Raw genomic sequence first — 21,745 nt, 5'->3', positions numbered from 1 at the left:
TGGATGATCTGCTTGAGCTGCTGTTATGGTGATCTCTTTTTCTGCAACTGTCAAACAGTATGTTTTGGGACAGCACTATAGGCCTCTATGGTATTTATTATCACAGATGCTCCATGACTTTCAGCCAGTTCCTCGTCTTCAGATTCTTGACGGTCTCAAAGATTGGATTCTACAATCAGATAATCATGCTAGCCGTGTCCTTCTGTAGCTGATATCACATTTGTATCTTTGTATAAGCTTTTGTTGTCTCCTCCTTGGATTTCTCTTCATGCTAATCGTTTCTGGTCTATGACAAGCTCTTCTCAGTGCTGCCGGGAAAGATTGCAGTACATTTGGGCTTCCAAGCTCCCTCTTCAGTGTAAGTTTTCCTTATGGCAAGTTTTGCTTCGGGTTCTTCGTTTTGGACAGATCTTGGCTCGTCATCGTATTGCTCTTGCCACTTGTCGACGATGTATGTCCTCACGGGAGTCTGTGCCTTATATCTTCTGGCATAGCTTTGAATCTCATGATTTCTTGCTTTTACTTCAACAACATCTACAGGCTCGTTTCCCAAGTGCTTTCTTTGGCAAGCACTTCTGGTTGTTTGGTTTTCATCCTCAAAGGCAGGGATATGATCTTTTTCATTGGGTTTGTTATGGGGTACTATGGATCCTATGGAAAGAACGCAACCATCGTATCTTTGGTGATCCCTCTCACAGTTTACCTCAGAGGAGACCGACAGAGACGAGGGATCACTCTAGACATAGCCCAGAGAGTCCAGAGAGCGAGGAGACCGTGCCCCCCGCCATAGCTGGAGACAGCTCGACAGACGCAGATACGAGATATTTTCGCAGCCCACCAGAGAGCCATCACTGTACCAGGCTTCGGTTTCGTCCTAGCGCTTGTATAGATTGATTGGTATGATATGATTATGATTATGATTATGTTTATGATTATGATTCTGTTAGCATAGATTAGTACTCAGCAAGGGTCCTAGCATACCCTTTGCTTCAGCCCACTGAGGCTTGTATGAGTTCGCTTTTTTGTGCGCTTTGTCCCATAGGCCCGTGAGGTTTCCCGTGGACGTTAATATATCTTTCTTTCTTTCTTTCTCGGGCTAAGTATCAGTTCTTCTGGGCATCTTGAAGGCAATAATTTTATGATTGTCTACGTGCATGGGATCTGCCTTTTTGTCATATAATGATATTTTTTAATGTTTTTAGCTGGCTCTTCCCTTCTTTAGGACTTCTTTTTGTAATATAATGGCAAATTGATTTCACCCCAAAAAATGTGTGTGTGTGTGTTGCCCTCACCTTCTCTTTTTTTCACAATCCTCTGCTCCAATCGTCTTCCATCTCCCTCGTGCCTCACTATTTCTTCCCAAAGCTTTGAAACTGAATCCACCCTTTATCTAAAGTGTAACCATTTCCTGCGCTGAATATGTTTCTCTTGCGCTTCTTCTACCTCTCACTTACTCTCTCACCTCTCTCACTCTGCAAGCAACTAGGGCCCATGACAACTTGTCCGGCTAGACCCCCCTGAAGGTATTTTATTCATTGAAAAAATTTTGAGTACAGAGAGAGTTTAGCGTGATGCTCTTCATACAAAATCAAAAACGTGAATTCAAATTACATGAGCTCTCAGGCTCTCCTTCTTGGCAACAAGCCACTTGTCAATTTCTACATTACTTTCCTAATTACATGCCACTAAGGGCAACTCTGGAGTCTTCGAAACACTTGGTCACGCGAACCGCCTCCTAGACTCTTGTTAGGCTCCATTGCGCTTAGGAAAATAACTCTCCCTAGTACCTGCAACAATTAAAGTGCACCACCATGGCACCTATTAATTGTTAGCACTTTGCATGCAAATAATACACTGTGGACTAATTCTAGTCACGGTGGGCGTTCCCTCTGAACACATGTGCACACATAACAAATATAAAAATAGATTTATTCTTTGGTTGACTGAAGTCAACACTCTTGATCATAATCAAGACGCTTTGACCAAGGGTCGAGGCGCCTTAATTATAGTCAAGTCTCTCCAATCGAAGTTGGCACAACTCTCCAACCGAAGTTGGCACATCTTGGTTAACCGCAGTTAACCTTCTTGGTATAAACCAAGTCTTCCTAACCGAGATCAGGCTTACTTGACTGAAGACTTGGTATAAACCAAGTCTTCCTGACCGAGATCAGGCTTACTTGACCAAAGTCAAATATCTTTGACTGTAGTTAATTCTTTGACCAATGGAAAAACTCTTTTGACCATAATTAACCCAAATGGAAAACTCTTTAATTATGATCAAATAAATGGTCAACTATACTTTGACTTAGGATATTTACATTGTGGTGACATCCCCTCGGCTTCTATTCAGTTGGCATCCAATGCATCCACTTGAATAGAAGCCAAGGGGATGTCTTCATCCATCCACTTGTCTTCATCCATCCACTCGGCATCCAATGCCGTATAATTCTTGAATTTTACAAGGTACCTCTAAAATTCCTTGCCCTGAGGGCCTTTGCGTACAGTATGGTACATGATCTGCTCTGGCTGAAGGACCTCTTCCAGCTCATCCACTTTTGGTGGATCCTCTGATATTGCCTCTGTAGGCTCTGGCCCCTGAAATTTCTTCAGAAGACTCACATGGAATGCATTGTGAACTCTCCAATGCTCTGGCAATGCTAACCTGTATGCAAACTCATTTATTCTTTCTGTAACCCTGAAAGGGCCATAATACCTGGGAGATAACTTTGCATACACTTTTTGTTTGCCTTTAAACTTGCGGAGCCTAGCTTTGTTGAACTTTAAAAGTACCCAATCCCCTTCCTTGAGATGTAGCTGTCTCCTATGCTTATCTGCAGCTCTTTTATGCTTCTCTTGAGACCTTTCAATTGCTGTCCGGACTTGGCCGTAAGCTGTCTAGAGGTCTCTCACAAACTGATCAGCTGCAAATATTTCGTCCTTGGTCCTCAGGATAGGTGGCAGAATCACCTTCCGATAAATGACCTCAAAGGGGGCTTTCCCTGTAGTGCTGTGTACTGTATTATTGTAAGCAAACTCTACCAATGGTAGGTACTTTTCCTAGTATGATCTGCCTCTATGATTTTGCGAACTAGAATGAAATGAGCTTGCTTGCTGAATCTATCAATGATAGTCCAAATCCCATTATTCCCTGACTTTGATCTTGGCAAATCAAAAATAAAGTCCATTGTAATACTTTCCCACGGTGCGTGAGGCACGGGAAGAGGCATAAGTAGGCCAGGTGCCTTCTGTCTATCATAGTTCACTTTCTGACACGTAAGACATTCAGTAATAAACTGATGTATATCTTTCCGCATCCCTGGCCAAAAGAAATACCTTTCTAGTGCTAGAGTTGTTGCTGTAATTCCTCTATGTCCAGCATAGGGAGGTGTATGGCATTCCTCCAAAATCTTTTTCCTCATCTCCTGGGTGATGCATAGGCAGTCATCTTTCATTAAATACGCATCTTCTAGGGAATAGTGACTGGTGGACTGCCCCTCTTCCATTTGCTGTTTAATCTCACCAAAATCTGCATCATTAGCATATTGCTCCCTCATGCCTTCCAGGTCCTGAGGATAAGCAATGGTCACATTGTTGACCTGGGGTCTTCGGGACAAGGCATCCGCCACTCTGTTTCGAATTCCTAGAGTATGGATAATCTGAAAATGATACATTGACAGCATATTTGCCCATTTCATATTCTTCTCGGAGAGTTTTGTATGAGTTAGAAAATATTCAGACTTTGGTGATCTGTTTTAATAGTAAAATCTGCACCCGAAAGATAATGCTTCCATGTGTTCACAGCATGAACTACAGCCAACAATTCTTTTTCATAGATTCCCAGATATCTCTCAGCATCACGCAATCTTCAGCTCTCGTATGCTACTACATGTCCATTCTGATGTAATGCAGCCCCAACACACTCTCCACAAGTATCACAATCAACATCAAAAGATTGATACAGATCCAAGACTACAAGAATAGGCTCTGCAGTCAACTTCTCCTTGAGTGTATTGAATGCTTTCTTCTGTGACATTCGCCATGTGAAGGCTGCATTTTTCTTAGTAAGGTCATGTAGTGGAGCTGTGATATTAGCAAAATGCCTAATGAATCTCCTGTAATAGGAGCAAAGTCCCAAAAAACTACGGACTTCATGCACAGTTTTCAGCTCAGGCCATTCTTGGATGGCTCGGATCTTTGCAGGATATCCATCTGTATCCGATTATATTATGTGCCCCAGATAATGGATCTCTTCCAAAAAGAATTCGCTATTGGCAAAAAGCTGATGATTTCGAAGTTCTTGAAATACCAAAGCAAGATGTTCCCGGTGCTCTTCTTCTGTCTTTGAAAAGACTAGGACATCATCAAAGAAAGTACTCGTGAAATGCCTGTACTTTCAGAAGATGCAATCCATCATTCTATTGAATGTGGCTAGAGCATTTGTCAACCCAAAAGGCATCACTAAGTATTCATACAACCCGAATGTAGTGCGAAAAGCTATCTTATGTACATCTTGTGGTTGTATTCTGACTTGATGATAGCCACTCTTCAAGTCTATCCTGCTGAAAACTGTTGCTCCTCTAAGCTGGTCAAGCACATCATCTATGCGTGGTATCGGAAATCTATTTTTGATGGTCATCTTATTCAATGCACGGTAATCAATGCACATTCGAAAAGAACCATCTTTCTTTTGTACTAAAAGTTCTGGTGAACAAAAAGGAGACGAGCTGGACTGAATCAACCCTTTGGACAGCAAGTCTTGCACCTAAGCCATAATCTCCTCTCTCTGAGTCGCACTGACTCTATAAGGTGCTCTATTTGGTGGCTCACTACCAGGCATTAACTCTATTTGATGATCTTTGGGTCTCTCTGGGGGTAACTCCCCTGGCAAAGCATTGGAAAAGCAATCTTTAAAGTTTACAAGAAACTGAAATTTATCTTTTTCTGCATCATTCATTTCAGCATGCATATCATTCTCTTTTTCTTTTACAAAATCCATGTACGCAGAAACTGCAGACTTTATTGCTTTACCACATGTAACATTAGATACAAGGGGAATAGTTTCCCCTTTATTCCTGGCAACTAAACGTTGGTTTTTCCCCCTATGGATAAAACTCAGCACCCTCTCAGGGTATTCTATCGTTACTTCCTTTCGATGGAACCACTGTGTACCAAGTACAACATCATGCTGCTTGAGAGGAGAAATCAAGAAGTCCTCTTGATCTACATAGCTCTGCACATGGACACGAAGCTTTCCAATCAAAGGAGTAACTTGCATTGGATTTCCTTGGAACATTTGATCAGCATCAAGAGCTCTGCCTAGCTCTTCAATTTTTATCCCTAATCTCAGGGCTAAATCTTTAGATATGAAATTGTCTGTAGACCTTAGATAAAATAGGATTAATGCTTGCTAGTCTCTTATCTTTCCCCATGATAGCAAATTTCCTTTGGGTCTGAGGTATTACCCAAAACATTTGGGATTAGCACCCTCTCAGGGTATTCTATCGTTACTTCCTTTTGATGGAACCACTGTGTACCAAGTACAACATCATGCTGCTTGAGAGGAGAAATTAAGAAGTCCTCTTGATCTACATAGCTTTGCACATGGACACGAAGCTTTCCAATCAAAGGAGTAACTAGCACTGGATTTCCTTGGAACATTTGATCAGCATCAAGAGCTCTGCAAAGCTCTTTAGTTTTTACCCCTAATCTCAGGGCTAAATCTTTAGATATGAAATTGTATGTAGACCCTGGATCAAATAGGATTAATGCTTGTGATGGGAAGTCTTCTAAGGTTGATGGCTATGCCTACATGATGCATGCCAAAATTAATGGAATTTGAGTCAAGGACATGTGTTGATGGAGGGGTTGTGTCATGTGCACGGATTGGTGTCTGACGTGTATTGGGTACACAAGACTAGCTCAGGTAGCCTGGGGAGGCTTAGAGCTAGGTAGGCTTGATTCTCGGGTTGAGTGGCAAGGGTACGAACCAGTTAGAGGTCTTCACTATTTTTGGCGCTTGGGGCCCGAGTCTATATAAGGGGCCTAGGGGTTCAGTTCTCAGTGAGTAGGGGTTCAGTTCTCAGTGAGCCGATGGGAGCAAGTTTCGTTCCCAGGTTCTGAGGTAGGAACTTCTGTTCCAAGAATTCTGGACGATTTGTTCCTCCAGGTATGCCCTAATTTCGAAATTTGTGCTGCAAGTTCTTGTTTGCTTCATGGGAAGTGGTCAGACTTTAGGGTAAAAGGTAGGAAGAAGAGAGTGAGTGATGAATTCGAGATTGCTGAAGGGTTCAAGTAAGAGAGGGTGTGAGGTGTAGCTAGGAGAGAGTGGAGAGGATTGGAGGAGACGCGTGAGAGGGGCTGTTGGGTAGACAAAGGGTTGACAGGAACCCTAGGGGATCCCGTGTTTTGGTCAGGGCTGCGGAGAGGATAGGTGACGCAAGTAGGTGAGGCTGAAGGTGCGCCTAGGGCTGGAGCGTGATTCGGCCAGGCGGGGGGGGTGCGCCATAGGCTGGAGTAGTGTGCGGCCAGGCTGCTCGGGGAGGCTGATTTGCGGAAAAAGCACCACCCTCCAAGTTGGGAGGGTGGGGCGAGAAAAGCATCAACCCTCCAAGGTTAGGAGCGTGTGCATGCTAAAAAAAGCATCAACCCTCCAAGTTTGGGAGGGTGGGCTTTTCTAGAAGCATATCTTCCTAGATTAGCTGCACCGTCTCCTTTATAGCTTGGCGAGATCCCAAGCTCAGCCACAGCCTATGCTAGAGTGCGCAAGAAGACCTCTCCACACCTCTACCAGATTTTCGTCACCTAGGTACGGCTACAGCTGCAGCAGATGTCCGTACAGTACAGCCTGCTGCGGAACCAGCAAGGGGAGTCTCCGGGTTCACCTACTCGAGCTGATCGTCAGCTTTGTACCCCTTCTTCTCGGCCAGCTTCTCTTCTTTCGTCACCTCCTCTTGAGACGGTTTTTTTCTCTGCTCCACTCTCCTTCCAGCTTTGATTCCACCAGTCACTTCTCTCAGTTCGCTACTCTTTTCAGATCAGATTTCAGACATGGCTGATTCTGTAAATCCTGAGTTTGCCATGGGTGACCAGGATTTGGACTACCCTGCGGAGGAAGACTAGGGTCTCTATGATGATCTGATTACGAAGAAAGCCTTCAGTGAATTCACTAGTGCTCTTGATTGAAAGTTTGAGCAAGTTAATGCGAATCAAACGGGGTTGACGCAGCAACTCCAAGGGATTCAGACTATCCTCACACTTTTGACTAGCACTGTTCAGGCACTCATGCATGTGGATGCCATGGCTTCAGTGTTAGGTCCGAACATAACTCGAGATCCTTTTCCCGGAGATCAGAAGTCTCGTACCAAGGAGGTTGTTGACACTTGGTTGCACAAGTGGCAAGTACACTTCCAGTTCCACCCGTACCCAGATGACAAGAAAATACAGCTTGCAGCCGGCTTCATGTCAGGAAAGGCTTTGTTGTGGTGGAAGGAACTCCAACCCAAGCCTGCAACATGGATAAATTTCGAAGGGGTCTTCAGGAAGGAGTTTCTGAAGACAGAGGACGACTATGATATCGTAGTCAAGCTCAAAGCCCTCGATATGTCCAAGCTGAACTTGACTTTTGAGGTTTATCTTCAAAGGTTTCGAGATTTGCAGATCCAGTGACCTTGTTAGGTTTCTTTGTGGATGGTTTGCCAGACTCGTACAAGTTGCAGATCAAGAACAACAAGTGTACCACGTTGCAAGAGGCCATGAATTACACGCGTATTTATGATGATACCATGGCCAGTGCAAGGGAACCACAGTTCTGACACGAGTGGGAAGAACAAACGGAAGTTCTTCCAGTCTACCACTGGTACCGGGGAGACGAAGTCTATAGACAACGCCTCCAAGAAACACTTGACTCAGGCGAAGAATGGTCGTGCCCGTTTCCTTCGTACCTTGAAGCTAAAGAAGGAAGGACGTCGCTTCTTCTGCGAGGGACGGGGCCACACTAAGAATGATTGTCCAAAGCGCAAGAATCAAAAGCAAGCGCTGGGACCGAAGCTCCAGGCGGGTCTGGGTACCAAAGCCAAGGGAGCGAACCAAGTTTCAATGACATGTATTTCTGTAAATGTTATTACCTGCCCACTTTCTTGTAATTGTACTTTTAATACTTCGTTATTTGGTTCCCATGATCTTTTCCGAGTTTATGGAGAAGTTAGGGACCAAAGAGTTCACATTCTCTTTGACCTGGGCAGCTCTCACAACTTTGTTAATTACAAATTTGTGCAGAAGATGGGGCTGTCCACGATACCTAGCGATCACACCTATGAGGTGCAGCTTCCAGCTGGGAAGCAGTTTTGGAATCGCAAGATTGAAGCACTTCCTATCCGGATTTAAGAATACACGGGGGCTCTTACGTGCTATGTTATGCACTTGGAGCATGTGGACTTGTTAATCGGAATAGAGTGGTTTAAAACCCACGATATTCGGATTGGATGGAACATACCCTTTCTTTTGTGGATAAGGACACCCAATTTTGTATTCAGTGCGATAATATTCCCTCTTCTCAGGGACCTATTGTATCTGCGATGCAGCTTCGGAATATATTAAACACTTCTCATTATGATGTCTATCAGTGTGTTTTGATTCCGCTTTCTTCATTTGTTGTCTCTGTAAATAACAAGAATGATTTAAGTGTGTTTGAACACCGTGAATTGAGAATGTTGTTAGACGGTTTCAAGGATGTATTCCCTGCTCAACTGCCGGAAGGTTTACCTCTAGAACGGGCAGTAGATCATCGCATAGACTTAGTACCTGGGGCTCAACCTATTAGTGTACCACCTTATAGGATGAGCCAGCTTGAGGAGGATGAGCTAGCTACACAGCTACAAGATTACCTGAATATGGGCTATATTCGCCCAAGTAAATCACCTTGGGGAGCACCTCTCCTCTTAAGAAAGAAGAAAGATTCTACATGGAGAATGTGTATAGATTATAAACGATTGAATAAAGTGACAATAAAGTGACAATTCTGAAGGTATTAGCATTGATCTGGATCGTATCCAGAAGGTTTTAGAATGGCCTATCCCTCAGACTGTGAAACAACTTCGTTCTTTTCTAAGATTTGCGATATTTCTACGGAAGTCTGTGCGTGATTATTCACATATCACGGCACCCTTGACAAACATATTGAAAGGTCGTGGACGCAGATCTACCCAGCCGATTTCTTGGAATGATGCATTGAACAAGGCTTTTGAAACCTTGAAGTTTTCTATCAAGGAAGCACCCGTTCTTGCATTACCCGATCCTACCCAGCCTTATGTTTTAGAGGCCGATGCGAGTGATTTTGCGATTGGGGCAGCTCTTTTCCAAGAGGGCAGACCTGTAGCTTTTAAGAGTAAGAAGCTAGACGACACCCAATATCGTTGGCCCACACTAGAAAAGGAACTCTATGCTGTAGTGTATGCCCTTAAGATTTGGAGACACTACTTGTATGGTTCGAAGTTTCTTGTATTGACTGATCATCAGTCAATTAAGTATGTGTGTGATGGGTCTGAATTGAGGGGACGGAAAACTAGATAGGCAGAATTAATGCAAGATTTTGATTTTGAAATACGTTATCGAAAGGGTTCGTTGAACAGTGTGGCGGATGCCTTAAGTCGAGTCAAGTTTATAAATGCTATGTCATTTACGAAAATATCCTCAGATCTATTTCAATCCTTGAGAGGGCTTTACGCAACTGATAGTCATTTCAGTTCTTATTGGCAGAGAGTCCAGGATGGGAGCTCCATGGTTGACTAGGACTCAAGGATTGTGCCACCTACGGTACAGGCGGCAGGAGGTCAGTGGATGATTAGGAACGGCTTGCTGTTCCGGAATGGAAAGATTTGTGTGCTTGATGTTCTGGAACTTAGATCCAAGATTCTCTGGGAGTGTCATGATGCTCCTAGTGCTGGACATCCGGGTATACATCGGACTCTGTCTCTTGTGAAGCATACCTTTTATTGGCCTAAGATGCGTGCATTTATTGAGAACTATGTAGTAAGGCAGAACGCCTTAGAAGCGCGGGTTTATTACAGCCATTACAGATTCCAGGCAATAAATGGGAAAGTATTTCCATGGATTTTATTACTGGTTTGCCTCGAACGCGCAAGGGTCATGACTCCATTTGGGTCATAGTCGACCGTCTGACAAAAATGGCTAGATTCTTACCTACTAGAACAACTATTTCAGTTGTTCAGCTGGCTCACGAGTTTGTGGACCACTTGTTTAACCTGTATGGTTTACCCTCTGACATAGTCAGTGACAGGGACTCAAAGTTTACAAGTAACTTTTGGACACTTGTTTTTGAGAAGTTAGAAACTACTCTAAGTATGAGTTCCTTAGATCATGCACAATCCGATGGCAGTACAAAGAAGGTCAAGCAATTGGTTAAAGATATGCTTCGGGCATATGTATCTAAGAGATAGTCTTCATGGGAAGATTATCTACCTATGATAGAATTTGCTGATGTATGGGTTTCAACCTAAGTCACCAGTTATGGTTGGGTTAAAAGGGATTCAAAATGATGCTGCAAAGAACTTCTTGCAAGACATGCAGGAAATGTTGCAGTTTGCCAAGGAGTCTATTAGAAGTGCCCAAGATCGGGACAGATTTTATGCTAATAGACATCGTTCACCTAGAGAGTTCTCTGAAGGAACGATGGTATATTTGCGAATTCTCAAGGAATCCAAGAGCCTAAGTACTGGTTTGGTTCCGAAATTATCCCCCAAATACTGTGGTCCGTTCAAGGTCATTAAAAGAATTGGACCAGTTGCATATCGACTAGAATTGCCTCCTGATGTTAAAGTACATCCAGTCTTTCATGTCAGTAGACTGAAAGAAGTCTTGGGTGCGGATGATCAACTTGTTTCTCCTCACGAGTAATAGAAGTTACAAATTTGACTTTTATTCCACACGAACCTAAGTGTATTCTTGAATTTCGTGACAGACAGATTCGTAATCGATCTATCACGGAATACAAGATCAAGTGGAAGGATCGTGTTGAGGAGGATGCAACATGGGAGACATTATAAAACCTCCAAAGAACATTTTTAGCGAACTCAGGAGTGAGTTCTTAGAGGAGGGGAAGTATGTCATGTGCACGGATTGATATCTGACGTGTACTGGGTACACAAGACTAGCTCAGGTAGCCTGGGGAGGCTTAGAGCTAGGCAGGCTTGATTCTCGGGTTGAGTGGCAAGGGTACGAACCAGTTAGAGGTCTTCGCTATTTTTGGCGCTTGGGGCCCGAGTCTATATAAGGGGTCCAGGGGTTCAGTTCTCAGTGAGCAGGGGTTCAGTTCTCAGTGAGCCAATGGGAGCAAGTTTCGTTCCCAGGTGCTAGGTCTGATCCTAGATTGAGTTGCGGACGCGCGCCTGCATCATAGCGTAGCCCAAGGCCCAGTAGCAGATCCCAAGCTTCACAGCGCCACTTGGTGGTATGGGACAGCAGGCTGGTTTGGATCTGGTTGGGAGTTCGTGCCAGTAGCTCAGCTCGTGGCTCGGAGGGGACATCTCCTAATTCGGGATTACATCCCGTAGATGTCATGGTTGGGTGGTGAGCAGCATGCTCAGTTTTCTCACGTTGTGTGTGTTCTTGCGTTTACTTGCAGTTTACTTGCAGATCAGAGGTTTCAGGAGTGCTGGGACATGTCAGCTTGCGTACATTGCCATATTGAATACCACATATGATGACTTCGACCTCCAATGTACCAAGAAGACGAAGCCTAAAGTCAAGGTTGATGGCCATTGCATACCACCTAGGAAGGTGCTATGTGTCACTAGTTGTAATTGGCCTAACTATTCAGCTAGACTTTTGTTACAAAATTGTATTTTAGATATTTCTTACTTTGGATATTATTTAATTTTAATTTTAGTTGTGTTGACTATGGAAAAATATATCATAGAACCACACTGGATGTGGCGGAGGTTCTAGTGGATACATTCCATGGCACTGCTCCCACCATTGGCCTCGATAGTACTTGTGGCTTTTTCTGCTCCTTCGAACCCGAAGGCTTCTCAGGGCACTGGGTAGCCATATGCCCCTCTTTCCCATGTCTAAAGCATTTTCCATTTTTGCAGAATTCAGCTATCTGTTCAGGAGTGAATGGGGATTTGCCTTTATATGACTTTGTAAGCTGAGTACCCCTCGGCTTTTGAGGCTGAAACCCTTTCTTTTCAACCTTGGGATACTCTTTCTTTTCTGATTTTGAAAAATCACTTTTCTTCCTTTCAGCACCTCCTGCATGCAAGGATAGCACTATTGATGGATCTTGTAATGGCACGAGACTAGCTACTAAAGTTGAATGCATAATGTCCTGGATGTTCTTTGCCCCCAAAGCATTAACCACTGCCTGAATTTTTGGACTGAGACCTGCTCTGTACTTTCTCATTTGGGTTCTTTTGGAGATCTTTTTGGAAGGTGCAACCTGCAAATAAGCATCCCAAAATTTTTGGTTGTACACATCCACTATATCTCCTACATCCATATGCAAACTGTCTCAATCTTGAAGAACATGATCTCTAAATTGTTTAGGCATGAACTGTTGGTAGAAGGCTTTCTTGAAGCCCTTCCACCTCTTTGGGGCTGACCCATTTGTGGTTTGTGCACTCCACCATGCACTAGCTGTCGCTGTCAAGTGCAAACTGACCATTCTCAACTTGGAGGATTCTGAAAACTTTTTTGTACCGAATGCAGCATCAAACTGCCTGATGAATTGCAATGCTTTGTCTGTATGACCATATTGTCCATTATAGGTCATAAACTTGACAGATTTACCTCCATCTTTGAATTCCTTGGTCTCTCTGGAAGACTTGCTCTTCTTAGACTTCTTGTATTTCCTTCTTTTTTTGGATGGTTTATCTGATAAAGAAGAAGATACAAAAGTCGAGCTCGGGGTAGACGGTGAAGGACTTGGAGATCGGTGATGATGCCTTGATCTCTTCTTGCTATGAGACCGCCGTCCCCTATGAGATCTCTCTCTCTTGGGCTGTACACGAGTGTGCCTCTGGCATTGGCACATCATACGCTACATTAGGCATAGTTTCTGCTCGAAACAAATGCTGAGCTCTTGGATCCCTTTTGAGATTTCCATCTCCTGCATACGAGTGCGTACCATCTGCTCAAATGCTTGCTGATTTTGCTGCACACTTCTCTGTCTTGGATGTGCATCCCTATCTTGTGAATCCCACTGCGTCCGGAACCGTCTCAGAGACCATCACGGCGTTGCGCCTGCGTCCTGATCACTTCTGCAGCACCTAACGCCTGCGCAAGGGATCGATGACGGAACTTACAAATCCCGTCAGAAAATATCCAGCACTCTTTCATAGCTCACGTGAGGCTCACAACCATACATTTCCTTCTCAGCCCTCGCCTACGTGAAGGCATTTGTTTGCGGGGAGTTCACCGTACCCAGCGCATGCAATCCTCTCTTTTGTGCCTGCGTAAGAAAGCCTCCTTAGTCATCAGCGGAGAATTTCCCTTCACACAGCCTCCACGCTACCGGACGCTCAAAGCAGTGTTGGTGCCAAAACAATCGTTGCTCAGGACATTAGCTCGCTATCACGCTGCCTGGAAACTCACGTCAGGCGCACGACTCAATCGAGTCAGCCTCTCTGTCACCAACACTTCGTCCACGTGGCTGGCTGTGAGCATCTTGGATCGTCATTGTCAAGGAAAACAATGATCCAGGCTATGATACCAATGTAACCATTTCCTACGCTGAATATGTTTCTCTTGCGCTTCTTCTACCTCTCACCTACTCTCTCACCTCTCACTCTGCAAGCAACTAGGGCCCAGGACAACTTGTCGGGCTGGACCCCCCCCAAGGTATTTTATTCATTGAAAAAATTATGAGTACAGAGAGAGTTTCAGCGTGAAGCTCTTCATACAAAATCCAAAACGTGAATTCAAATTACATGAGCTCTCAGGCTCTCCTTCTTGGCAACAAGCCACTTGTCAATTTCTACATTACTTTCCTAATTACATGCCACTAAGGGAAACTCTGGAGTCTTCGAAACACTTGGTCACGCGAACCGCCTCCTAGACTCTTGTTAGGCTCCATTGCGCTTAGGAAAATAACTCTCCCTAGTACCTGCAACAATTAAAGCGCATCACCATGGCACCTATTAATTGTTAGGGCTTTGCATGCAAATAATACACTGTGGACTAATTCTAGTCATGGTGGGCGTCCCCACCGAACACTGTGCACACATAACAAATATAAAAATATATTTATTCTTTGGTTGACCGAAGTCAATGCTCTTGATCATAATTAAGAGGCTTTGACCAAGGGTCGGGGCGCCTTAATTATGGTCAAGTCTCTCCAACCGAAGTTGGCACATCTTGGTTAACCGCAGTTAACCTTCTTGGCATAAACCAAGTCTTCCTGACCGAGATTAGGCTTACTTGACCGAAGTTAAGTATCTTTGACTGTAGTCAATTCTTTGACCAATAGAAAAACTCTTTTGACCATAATCAACCCATATGGAAAATTCTTTAATTATGATCAAATAAATGGTCAACTGTACTTTGACTTAGGATATTGACATTGTGGTGACATAAAGACTATGTGATGGTGAGCCTTGGAAATCAGTTGAGAAGTATGGGCAGCATTACTACACCATAAGGATTCCCTAATATTATTTGGAATGTCTCTTTGCCCTCTTTCGCTCTTACTTCCTCACTATCCTCCCTCTTGTCTTCCATCTCTATCCTTCCTCTTGTCTTCCATCTCTATCTTCCTCTTGAAGCTCCAAATCTGAATTGCCTCTTTATACAAATTCTACATGATGGAAGTCTTGCGAACTGGCTGAGAAGTATGATCAGTATTACTACAAGTAATTGTTCCTTTGATTGGAGATGGATTGTTCTAACTACATTGTTTCTCTTTTTGCTAAATTGCTGATGTTTTTGTCCTCCTCTTTGTTACAATGAAAAAATTTCTACTTGAGTAGTAGGGGTAAGTGATATGTTATCACGTTCAATCAATAATTTGAGGCTCTGGTAAAATTTTTCTATTTTCTATGCAATCTATTGAAACTGTATGATGAAGAAGAAAAACTTGTTGGAGACACTAGAGCTTCTCTCTTAAGGGGTAGTGTACACGTTAGCATCGATTGGCAACACAAATTTCTTTATGGGTTGGGTTTAATAGAATTTAAGCTTTTTTACCTCTTTGATTTGTCTTTTAGTGACAAGTTATTATTCTGTTATTTCGAATGAAAGCATAGTATGATTGACTTTACTTGTAGGTTCATAAGAATTTGAGATAAAGGTACAAGCATGCGGTTAATTCTTATCTATTCTTAGTGTGTCTTTTGAACTACTAGAAATTCAGGTCATGTAATATTTGATTGTATTATCTTAATTAATCTTTTCTGCATGCATGCATACATGTTTTGAAAGCAGGGTTCACATTCTATTGTTTTTGAGTTTTCCTAATAAGTTAGTTGCTTTGTTTGTTACATAAGTGTAGATTGATGCAAGGCATCGTTATGGGCATAACCTTCACTACTACTATGCCGTCTGGGAGAAAAGTTCAACGAAAGAGCCATTTTTTTATTGGTAATTTTCTGGAATCTTTAGATCAGGATTCCTCTTATTATTCAATGAGAGTTTGCATTCCCTAGATAATCTCTTTTCTAAGTGGTTTTATTTATAAGTATGCCGTGACAAAAAACTTATATGTCTTTGCAATGCCTTTAATTACAAGGGTGTTTAGAGAGCTGGTGTGTGTATAGACATATGACTAGTGAAATTGAGTCTATGCTACTCAGGGTGATGGTTATGGTGTGAAAGTGTTTGAGGGACTATCAACATAAAGAATGCTGAACATAACATTTGTGCATGCTCATGTGCATGTATGCACGAGTGCACACACATGCGTATACACTAGGCCATGTGGCCAAGATCTACTCACACAATCTTCTTTATAGGTGGGGGATCGAGATGCTCTTAGAGTTTCTCATTCTTTTGCTATTTAGGTCTTCTTCCTCTTGCTTCAGGTTAACGTAAGTTTGGATCTCTTTAGGTCTCTTATCATGTCTGTCATCTCTATGTGAATTGTTGAAGGCCTCAACACAACCTTCATTATTAGGAAATTTCACTGAGTTGGCGGCCAAGAGCAATGTCAAACAACATTCATGGGCTTGGACTTGCGTCGATGCAAATATGAATTAAAAAATGTAGAGACATGGCCTGCCCATGTGTTGCTAATGATCCCTTGCAACAATCATTGGCAATAAGGGATTTTGCCAATTTAGGTGAGGATAAACATGCACGAGCAAAGTAGCATAGATTAGTAGCAATGTTACGTGGTGCAATGATGAGCAACGGGCTAGGTTGGAGTGGAGGATCACATTTGTGCAAAATAAACAAGTCATACTTGTTGCAGTGGAGGTTGCATTGTTGCAAAGAGTTTATGAGTTTGAGCAGAGCACTTGCGCGATGACTTGGCAAATATTTAATAGTAAGATATGCACTCATGTTTCTAGATCTTAGGGGGTGTAGAAGGGTGCATTACCGTGGAATGCCTTTTTTTTTGCATGTTGATAATAATGGGGAGATCCATCTCCAATGAATGTACATTTACATAATCCAAGGATGTCTCTCTCTCTCTCTCTCTCACACACACACACACACACACACACGCATGCACGCAAAGGGGATGCACGACATGGAAGGGTTGTAGAGTGCCATTCTTGTTCCATGTGATAATGATGGGGAGATTCATCTTGAATGAATGTACATCTTGATAATTCAACTCTCTATCTTTCTCACTCTCTCTCTCTCTCTCTCTCACACACACACACACACACACACACACACACTCACACTTTTCTTTTTTTTTTTGGTGAAATCTAGTTGTCCTTATATTACAAAGAACAGTCCCATGAAAAGGGACAGCCAATTACAAGCTCTCAAAAGATATCATTATATGACAAGAAGGTCGGATAATCTATATCTTGGGCATGTAGACAATTGTATAATGATTGCCTTAAGGATGCCCGGAAGAACTGATACTTAAAAGAAGAGGTCATAGCCTTGCCTTACAGGGTGGAAACTAAATAGCTAGAAACACTTGTCAAAACAATCACTGGGAAAACGCACCAGAAGCCTTTGTCTTAGCAACAATAGAAAATCGTAAGATTCTGGGCAATGCCAAAAGATATGAGGCACAGACTCTCTTGAAGACTGACATCGGCGACACGTAGCAGGAGCAATATGATGACGAGCCAAAAGCTGTCCGAATGGGAGAACTCCAAGTAGAACTCGCCACAAGAAGAACCTTTTCCGAAGAGGAAGTTCGGACGCCCTTTCCTTTATCCTGTGCTGCACTTGCTGGTTTACTGCCTTTATTTTTAACCCCAGAAGGCCCAGGGGCATCTTTGTTTTTTAGGAAAGGGGCATTGCATCCGGAGCCATTTTGTGCAAAACCAAGGGCGTTGCAAAGCCATGTGCCCAAATTTTCTGCACTCAAAGTATGCTTTTGCAAAGAGAGCCCATTTCAACTTGTAAAAGGCACTCCCCATAGCCACATTATTAACTGTTGGTGGACAGTGAACACGCCGCTTTTCCTAATGAAGCTGTAATTTTCGCCATGGCAGCGCCCCCCCCCCGCCCCCCTTCTCTCTCTCTCTCTCTCACTTAAAAAAAAAAAAAAAAAGTGAAACCAGTGACTATAAAATTAACATAAAATCAATGTTCATGACATTAGACTCCAAAAGAGAGCCTAATGGAAGCACTCAAAAAGAGTGAGAAAACACTTCAAGGCTACTAGAATCCAAATCCCTCACAGCATAACTATCATATAAAGATTGCTCGAGGGACATTCTGAAAAAAGCATATGCCTGAGGGAACTGTTGTCCCATCATAAAATGCCATCTCTGTGTCCAAATAGTCCATAGTACTGAAAAACGAGCCCATTGAAAGAAAAGGAGGAATGGAGACATCTGAGATGAGAAGCATCCAAACATCCAGAAGAGTTTCCCGAATCTGATAGAGGGAAACCGAAGCCGCAGCAAATGAGAAACATTAGTGATCAATATCCGAGAGTGCAGGCAAGACCATAACAAATGGGGAACTGTCTCACACACACTTTTTTTTTTTTTTGGTGAGAAGAAATCTTTTATTTCTATGGAATAATTACATTCATAGCTGCTTCAAAACGAAGTAGCTACTACTCAACAAAAGATCTCAGTATAAGCTGTATACACATCCTGATCTATCAAATGAGTATGAAAACAATCGTAGAATGATTGTTGCAGAGATCGTTTGAAAAAAAGAAAGGATGAAAATAGCGGATCACCAAAGACTCTATGATTTCTATCCATCCATAAAGTCCATAGGGTCCAATATCGCACCCATACAAAAAATAAATCAAAACCCTGTCTCTGGGGATGAAATCCAAACAACCAGAAAAATCTGCCAAAAGTGACAGTAGGAAATCGTTGTCGAAGCCTCTGTCTGATGAGAGCAATGAGATCAGAAGTGTTTGGACAGGACCAAAAGATATGGAGCACTGATTCAGTAGAGTGCGAGCATCTGTGACAAACAGCTGAAGCAATATGTCTGTGTGCGAGTAACTGTCCAGATGGAAAAATGCCAAGGAGAACTCGCCATAGGAAAAGCTGTTGTCGAAGAGGGACTTTGTAATGCCAAAGGAGACGCAGCCTTTTTCTCCACCACTTCATTGGACGATCCATATGCCAAACAGTATTTACTCTGTTGGAAATCCAAGGTGGAGGTAATAACACTTTATATAGTGATGACACTGTAATATGTGAAAGCTTTAAAGGACGGACATATGAGGAAGGAGAGCGTAAAATCCAATCCTCAAGCCGATGCTGAATTTCTAAATGAGGTACCGGCAAGTACGGTTGGAGCATTGCTGAAATTTTATGCCATAAAGGACGATAATGAGCTCCCAAGCCATATTTGCGAGCAGCCAAAGAAAAAGATAGAATTGTGCCATCATCCTGAAGTACATCCGCCACAGATGAAATGCCTTTGAAGGAGAGAAAATAAGAACGTCGGGGTTCTTGTATGGCCAAAGGTGGATGGAATACTTTGGACCAAAAGAGATTCTCTGCCCTCAAAGAGTTGCCCGAGAGTGAGTCCCTTCCTTTCCATTCCAAGTGGGATAGAATATGTTTCCAATCAAGAAGCAGAGAGGAGACAAAAGGGCATCCTCTGATCTTGCCTTGGATAGAGCCAAATAAAAATTCCCACTGAGTAGGCTGCCAATTCCCAAAAGCAGATGTATGAAGATGTAATAAGAGAGAGCGGATCATAAAAGCCCAAGGCTGATCTCCTTGTAGAAACTGCATCATCATTTTCCCCCTGTGAGCAAGCAAATGCATTTGAATATTGAGAATGTTCAGACCCCCAATGCGTCTCACACACACACACACACACACACTTTCTATTTTGTAAAAGAAAATTTGCATTAAGAAAGCATTTACATTTATAGTTGTCCTAGAGTGGGACAGCTACTAATCATAACAAAATATGGACAACTAAAAGCAGTAAAAGCTGCTCTAGTAAAGAACAGCTAGTACAAAGAACTAAAAACACTCAAAAAACACTTCTAGCTGGGCCGTCGAAAGATCTCTCATGCAATGTGCGTCATGCGGAGAGCAAAGCAAAATGGAACGGAAGAAATGATAAACATCCACAGCAGAGTGTCCATAGAGCTGAGAAGTACGGGCATGATATAATGACCATAGAGCCCAATAATGACACCAACTGAAAAACTAAATATAGTCAGGGGTGGTGGTATATCTCCCAAACAATTAAAACTGCTTGCCAAAAGCAATACGAAGAAAATGGGCACGAAGATAAGTTCCCAATCTAGGAAGAAAGTCGCGGGAAACCGGGCTTGTCTAGAGTAGATGAAGGATTGTCTCCCTTGGATGCGAACAAGACGGACAATGCGAAGAAGTAATGTGCTTGGCAGCCAAGAAAGAACCCATTGGCAAAGCACCAACCAAACACTGCCATAAGAAAAGCCGTTGTCTAAGCGGGAGCTTACTGTCCCAAATACGGCCAAGACAAACCTTCCACCAAGCAATTGGTTTGGCTGCGGTAGAAGAAGATGATAAGCTTTCTTGGCAGTGAGATCCGCAAAGGAGAAAGAAGAATAAGGCGGAATGCCTTTAATCTCTCTCTCTCTCTCTCTCTCTCTCTCTCTCTCTCTCACTCACTCACTCTCTCTCTCTCTCTCTCTCTCTCTCTCACACACACACACACACACACACACACACACATGCACTTGCGTGCGTGCACATGCAGCTTGCCGCCTGTATATATGTCTGTGCGTGCTCGTGCATCCCCCCCCCCCCGGCCCCCCAAACACACACCCACACCCACCCACCCGCATTTATACCGATGTGTGTGTGTGTGTGTGTGTGTATACATGTGCATATAGTAATATACATATACATATTCATATATGTGCACATGTGTAATACTACCCGCAAAGGACAACCAAAACACTTCTCATTTGCTCTCCCTCTCTCCCTCCCTCAATAGAGACACTAGGGCCCAGGATAATCGTCGGGCTGGACCCCCCCGAAGGTTTTTATTCATTAGAGAGAAAATGAGTACAAGAGTTCAGCGTGGAAGCTGTACATATCCCAAAAATCCAACGTAGAATGAATCATTACATGAGCTCTTAGGCTCCCTTTCTTGGCAACAAGCCACTTGTCAATTTCTACATTACTTTCCTAATTACATGCCACTAAGGACAACTCTGGAGTCTTTGAAGCACTTGGTCACGCGAACTGCCTCTCCTAGACTCTGATTAGGCTCCCGTAGCACTGAGGAAAATAACTCTTCCTAGTACCTGCAACAACTAACTAAAGCGCACCACCATGGCACCCATTCATTGTTAGCGCTTTGCATGCAAACAACACATTGTGGACTAGATCTAGTCACGGTGGGCGTCCCTACTGAATACATGTGCACACATAACAAATATAAAAAAATATATTTATTCTTTGGTTGACCGGAGTCAACACTCCTGATTATAATTAAGAGGCTTTGACCAAGGGTCGAGGTGCCTTAATTATAGTCGTCAAGTCTCTCCAACCAAAGTTGGCACATCTTGGTTAACAGTGGTTAACCCTCTTGGCACATGCCAAGTCTCGTTGACCGAAGTCAACACTCTCTGACCGTAGTCAGCTCTGTAGTTCTTTGGTTAACCGTAGTTAACCTTCTTGGTAATAAATCAAGTCTCCCCGCCGACCGAAGTCAGGTTTACTTGACCAGAGTCAAGTATCTTTGACCGTAGTAATTCTTTGACCATTAAAAGAACTCTTTGATCATAATTAACACATATAAAACTCTTTAATTATGATCAAATAAATGGTCAACTGTACTTTGACTTAGGATATTTACATTGTGGTGACATCCCCTCGGCTTTTATTCAGTTGACCTCAATTGAAAAGCTTCCTTGTAAACATCCAAAAGATGTGGATGATCGGATAACATGTCTTTGTCCATCCACTTGGCATCTAATGCCGTATAATTCTTGAATTTTACAAGATACTTGTAAAACTCCTTGCCTTGAGGGCCTTTGCGTACAGTATGGTACACAATTTGCTCTGGCTGAAGGATCTCCTCCAGCTCATCTACTTCTAGTGGATCCTCTAATACTGGCTCTGTAGGGTCTGGCCCCTGGAATTTCTTTAGAAGACTCACATGGAAAGCATTGTGA

The 21,745-nt window shown here is 43.0% G+C and overlaps 1 protein-coding gene across 1 annotated transcript in view; it reads left to right on the top strand.

The window, feature by feature from the left end:
* LOC147894715 (uncharacterized) overlaps positions 1-21,745 on the top strand; it is a 93,490-nt gene that overhangs the window by 21,802 nt on the left and 49,943 nt on the right. The window contains exon 7 of the mRNA XM_087385359.1: positions 15,503-15,591. Coding sequence (XP_087241485.1) covers positions 15,503-15,591 — 89 coding nt within the window. The remainder of the gene's footprint in view (positions 1-15,502; positions 15,592-21,745) is intronic.

Source organism: Dipteris shenzhenensis, chromosome 14 (genome assembly GCF_047967505.1).
Source record: "Dipteris shenzhenensis isolate YYH24624 ecotype China chromosome 14, Dip_SZ_1.0, whole genome shotgun sequence".
Taxonomy (NCBI): domain Eukaryota; kingdom Viridiplantae; phylum Streptophyta; class Polypodiopsida; order Gleicheniales; family Dipteridaceae; genus Dipteris; species Dipteris shenzhenensis.
The sequence above is the reverse complement of the archived record's forward strand: the minus strand, read 5'-3'. Positions and strand labels throughout refer to the sequence as shown.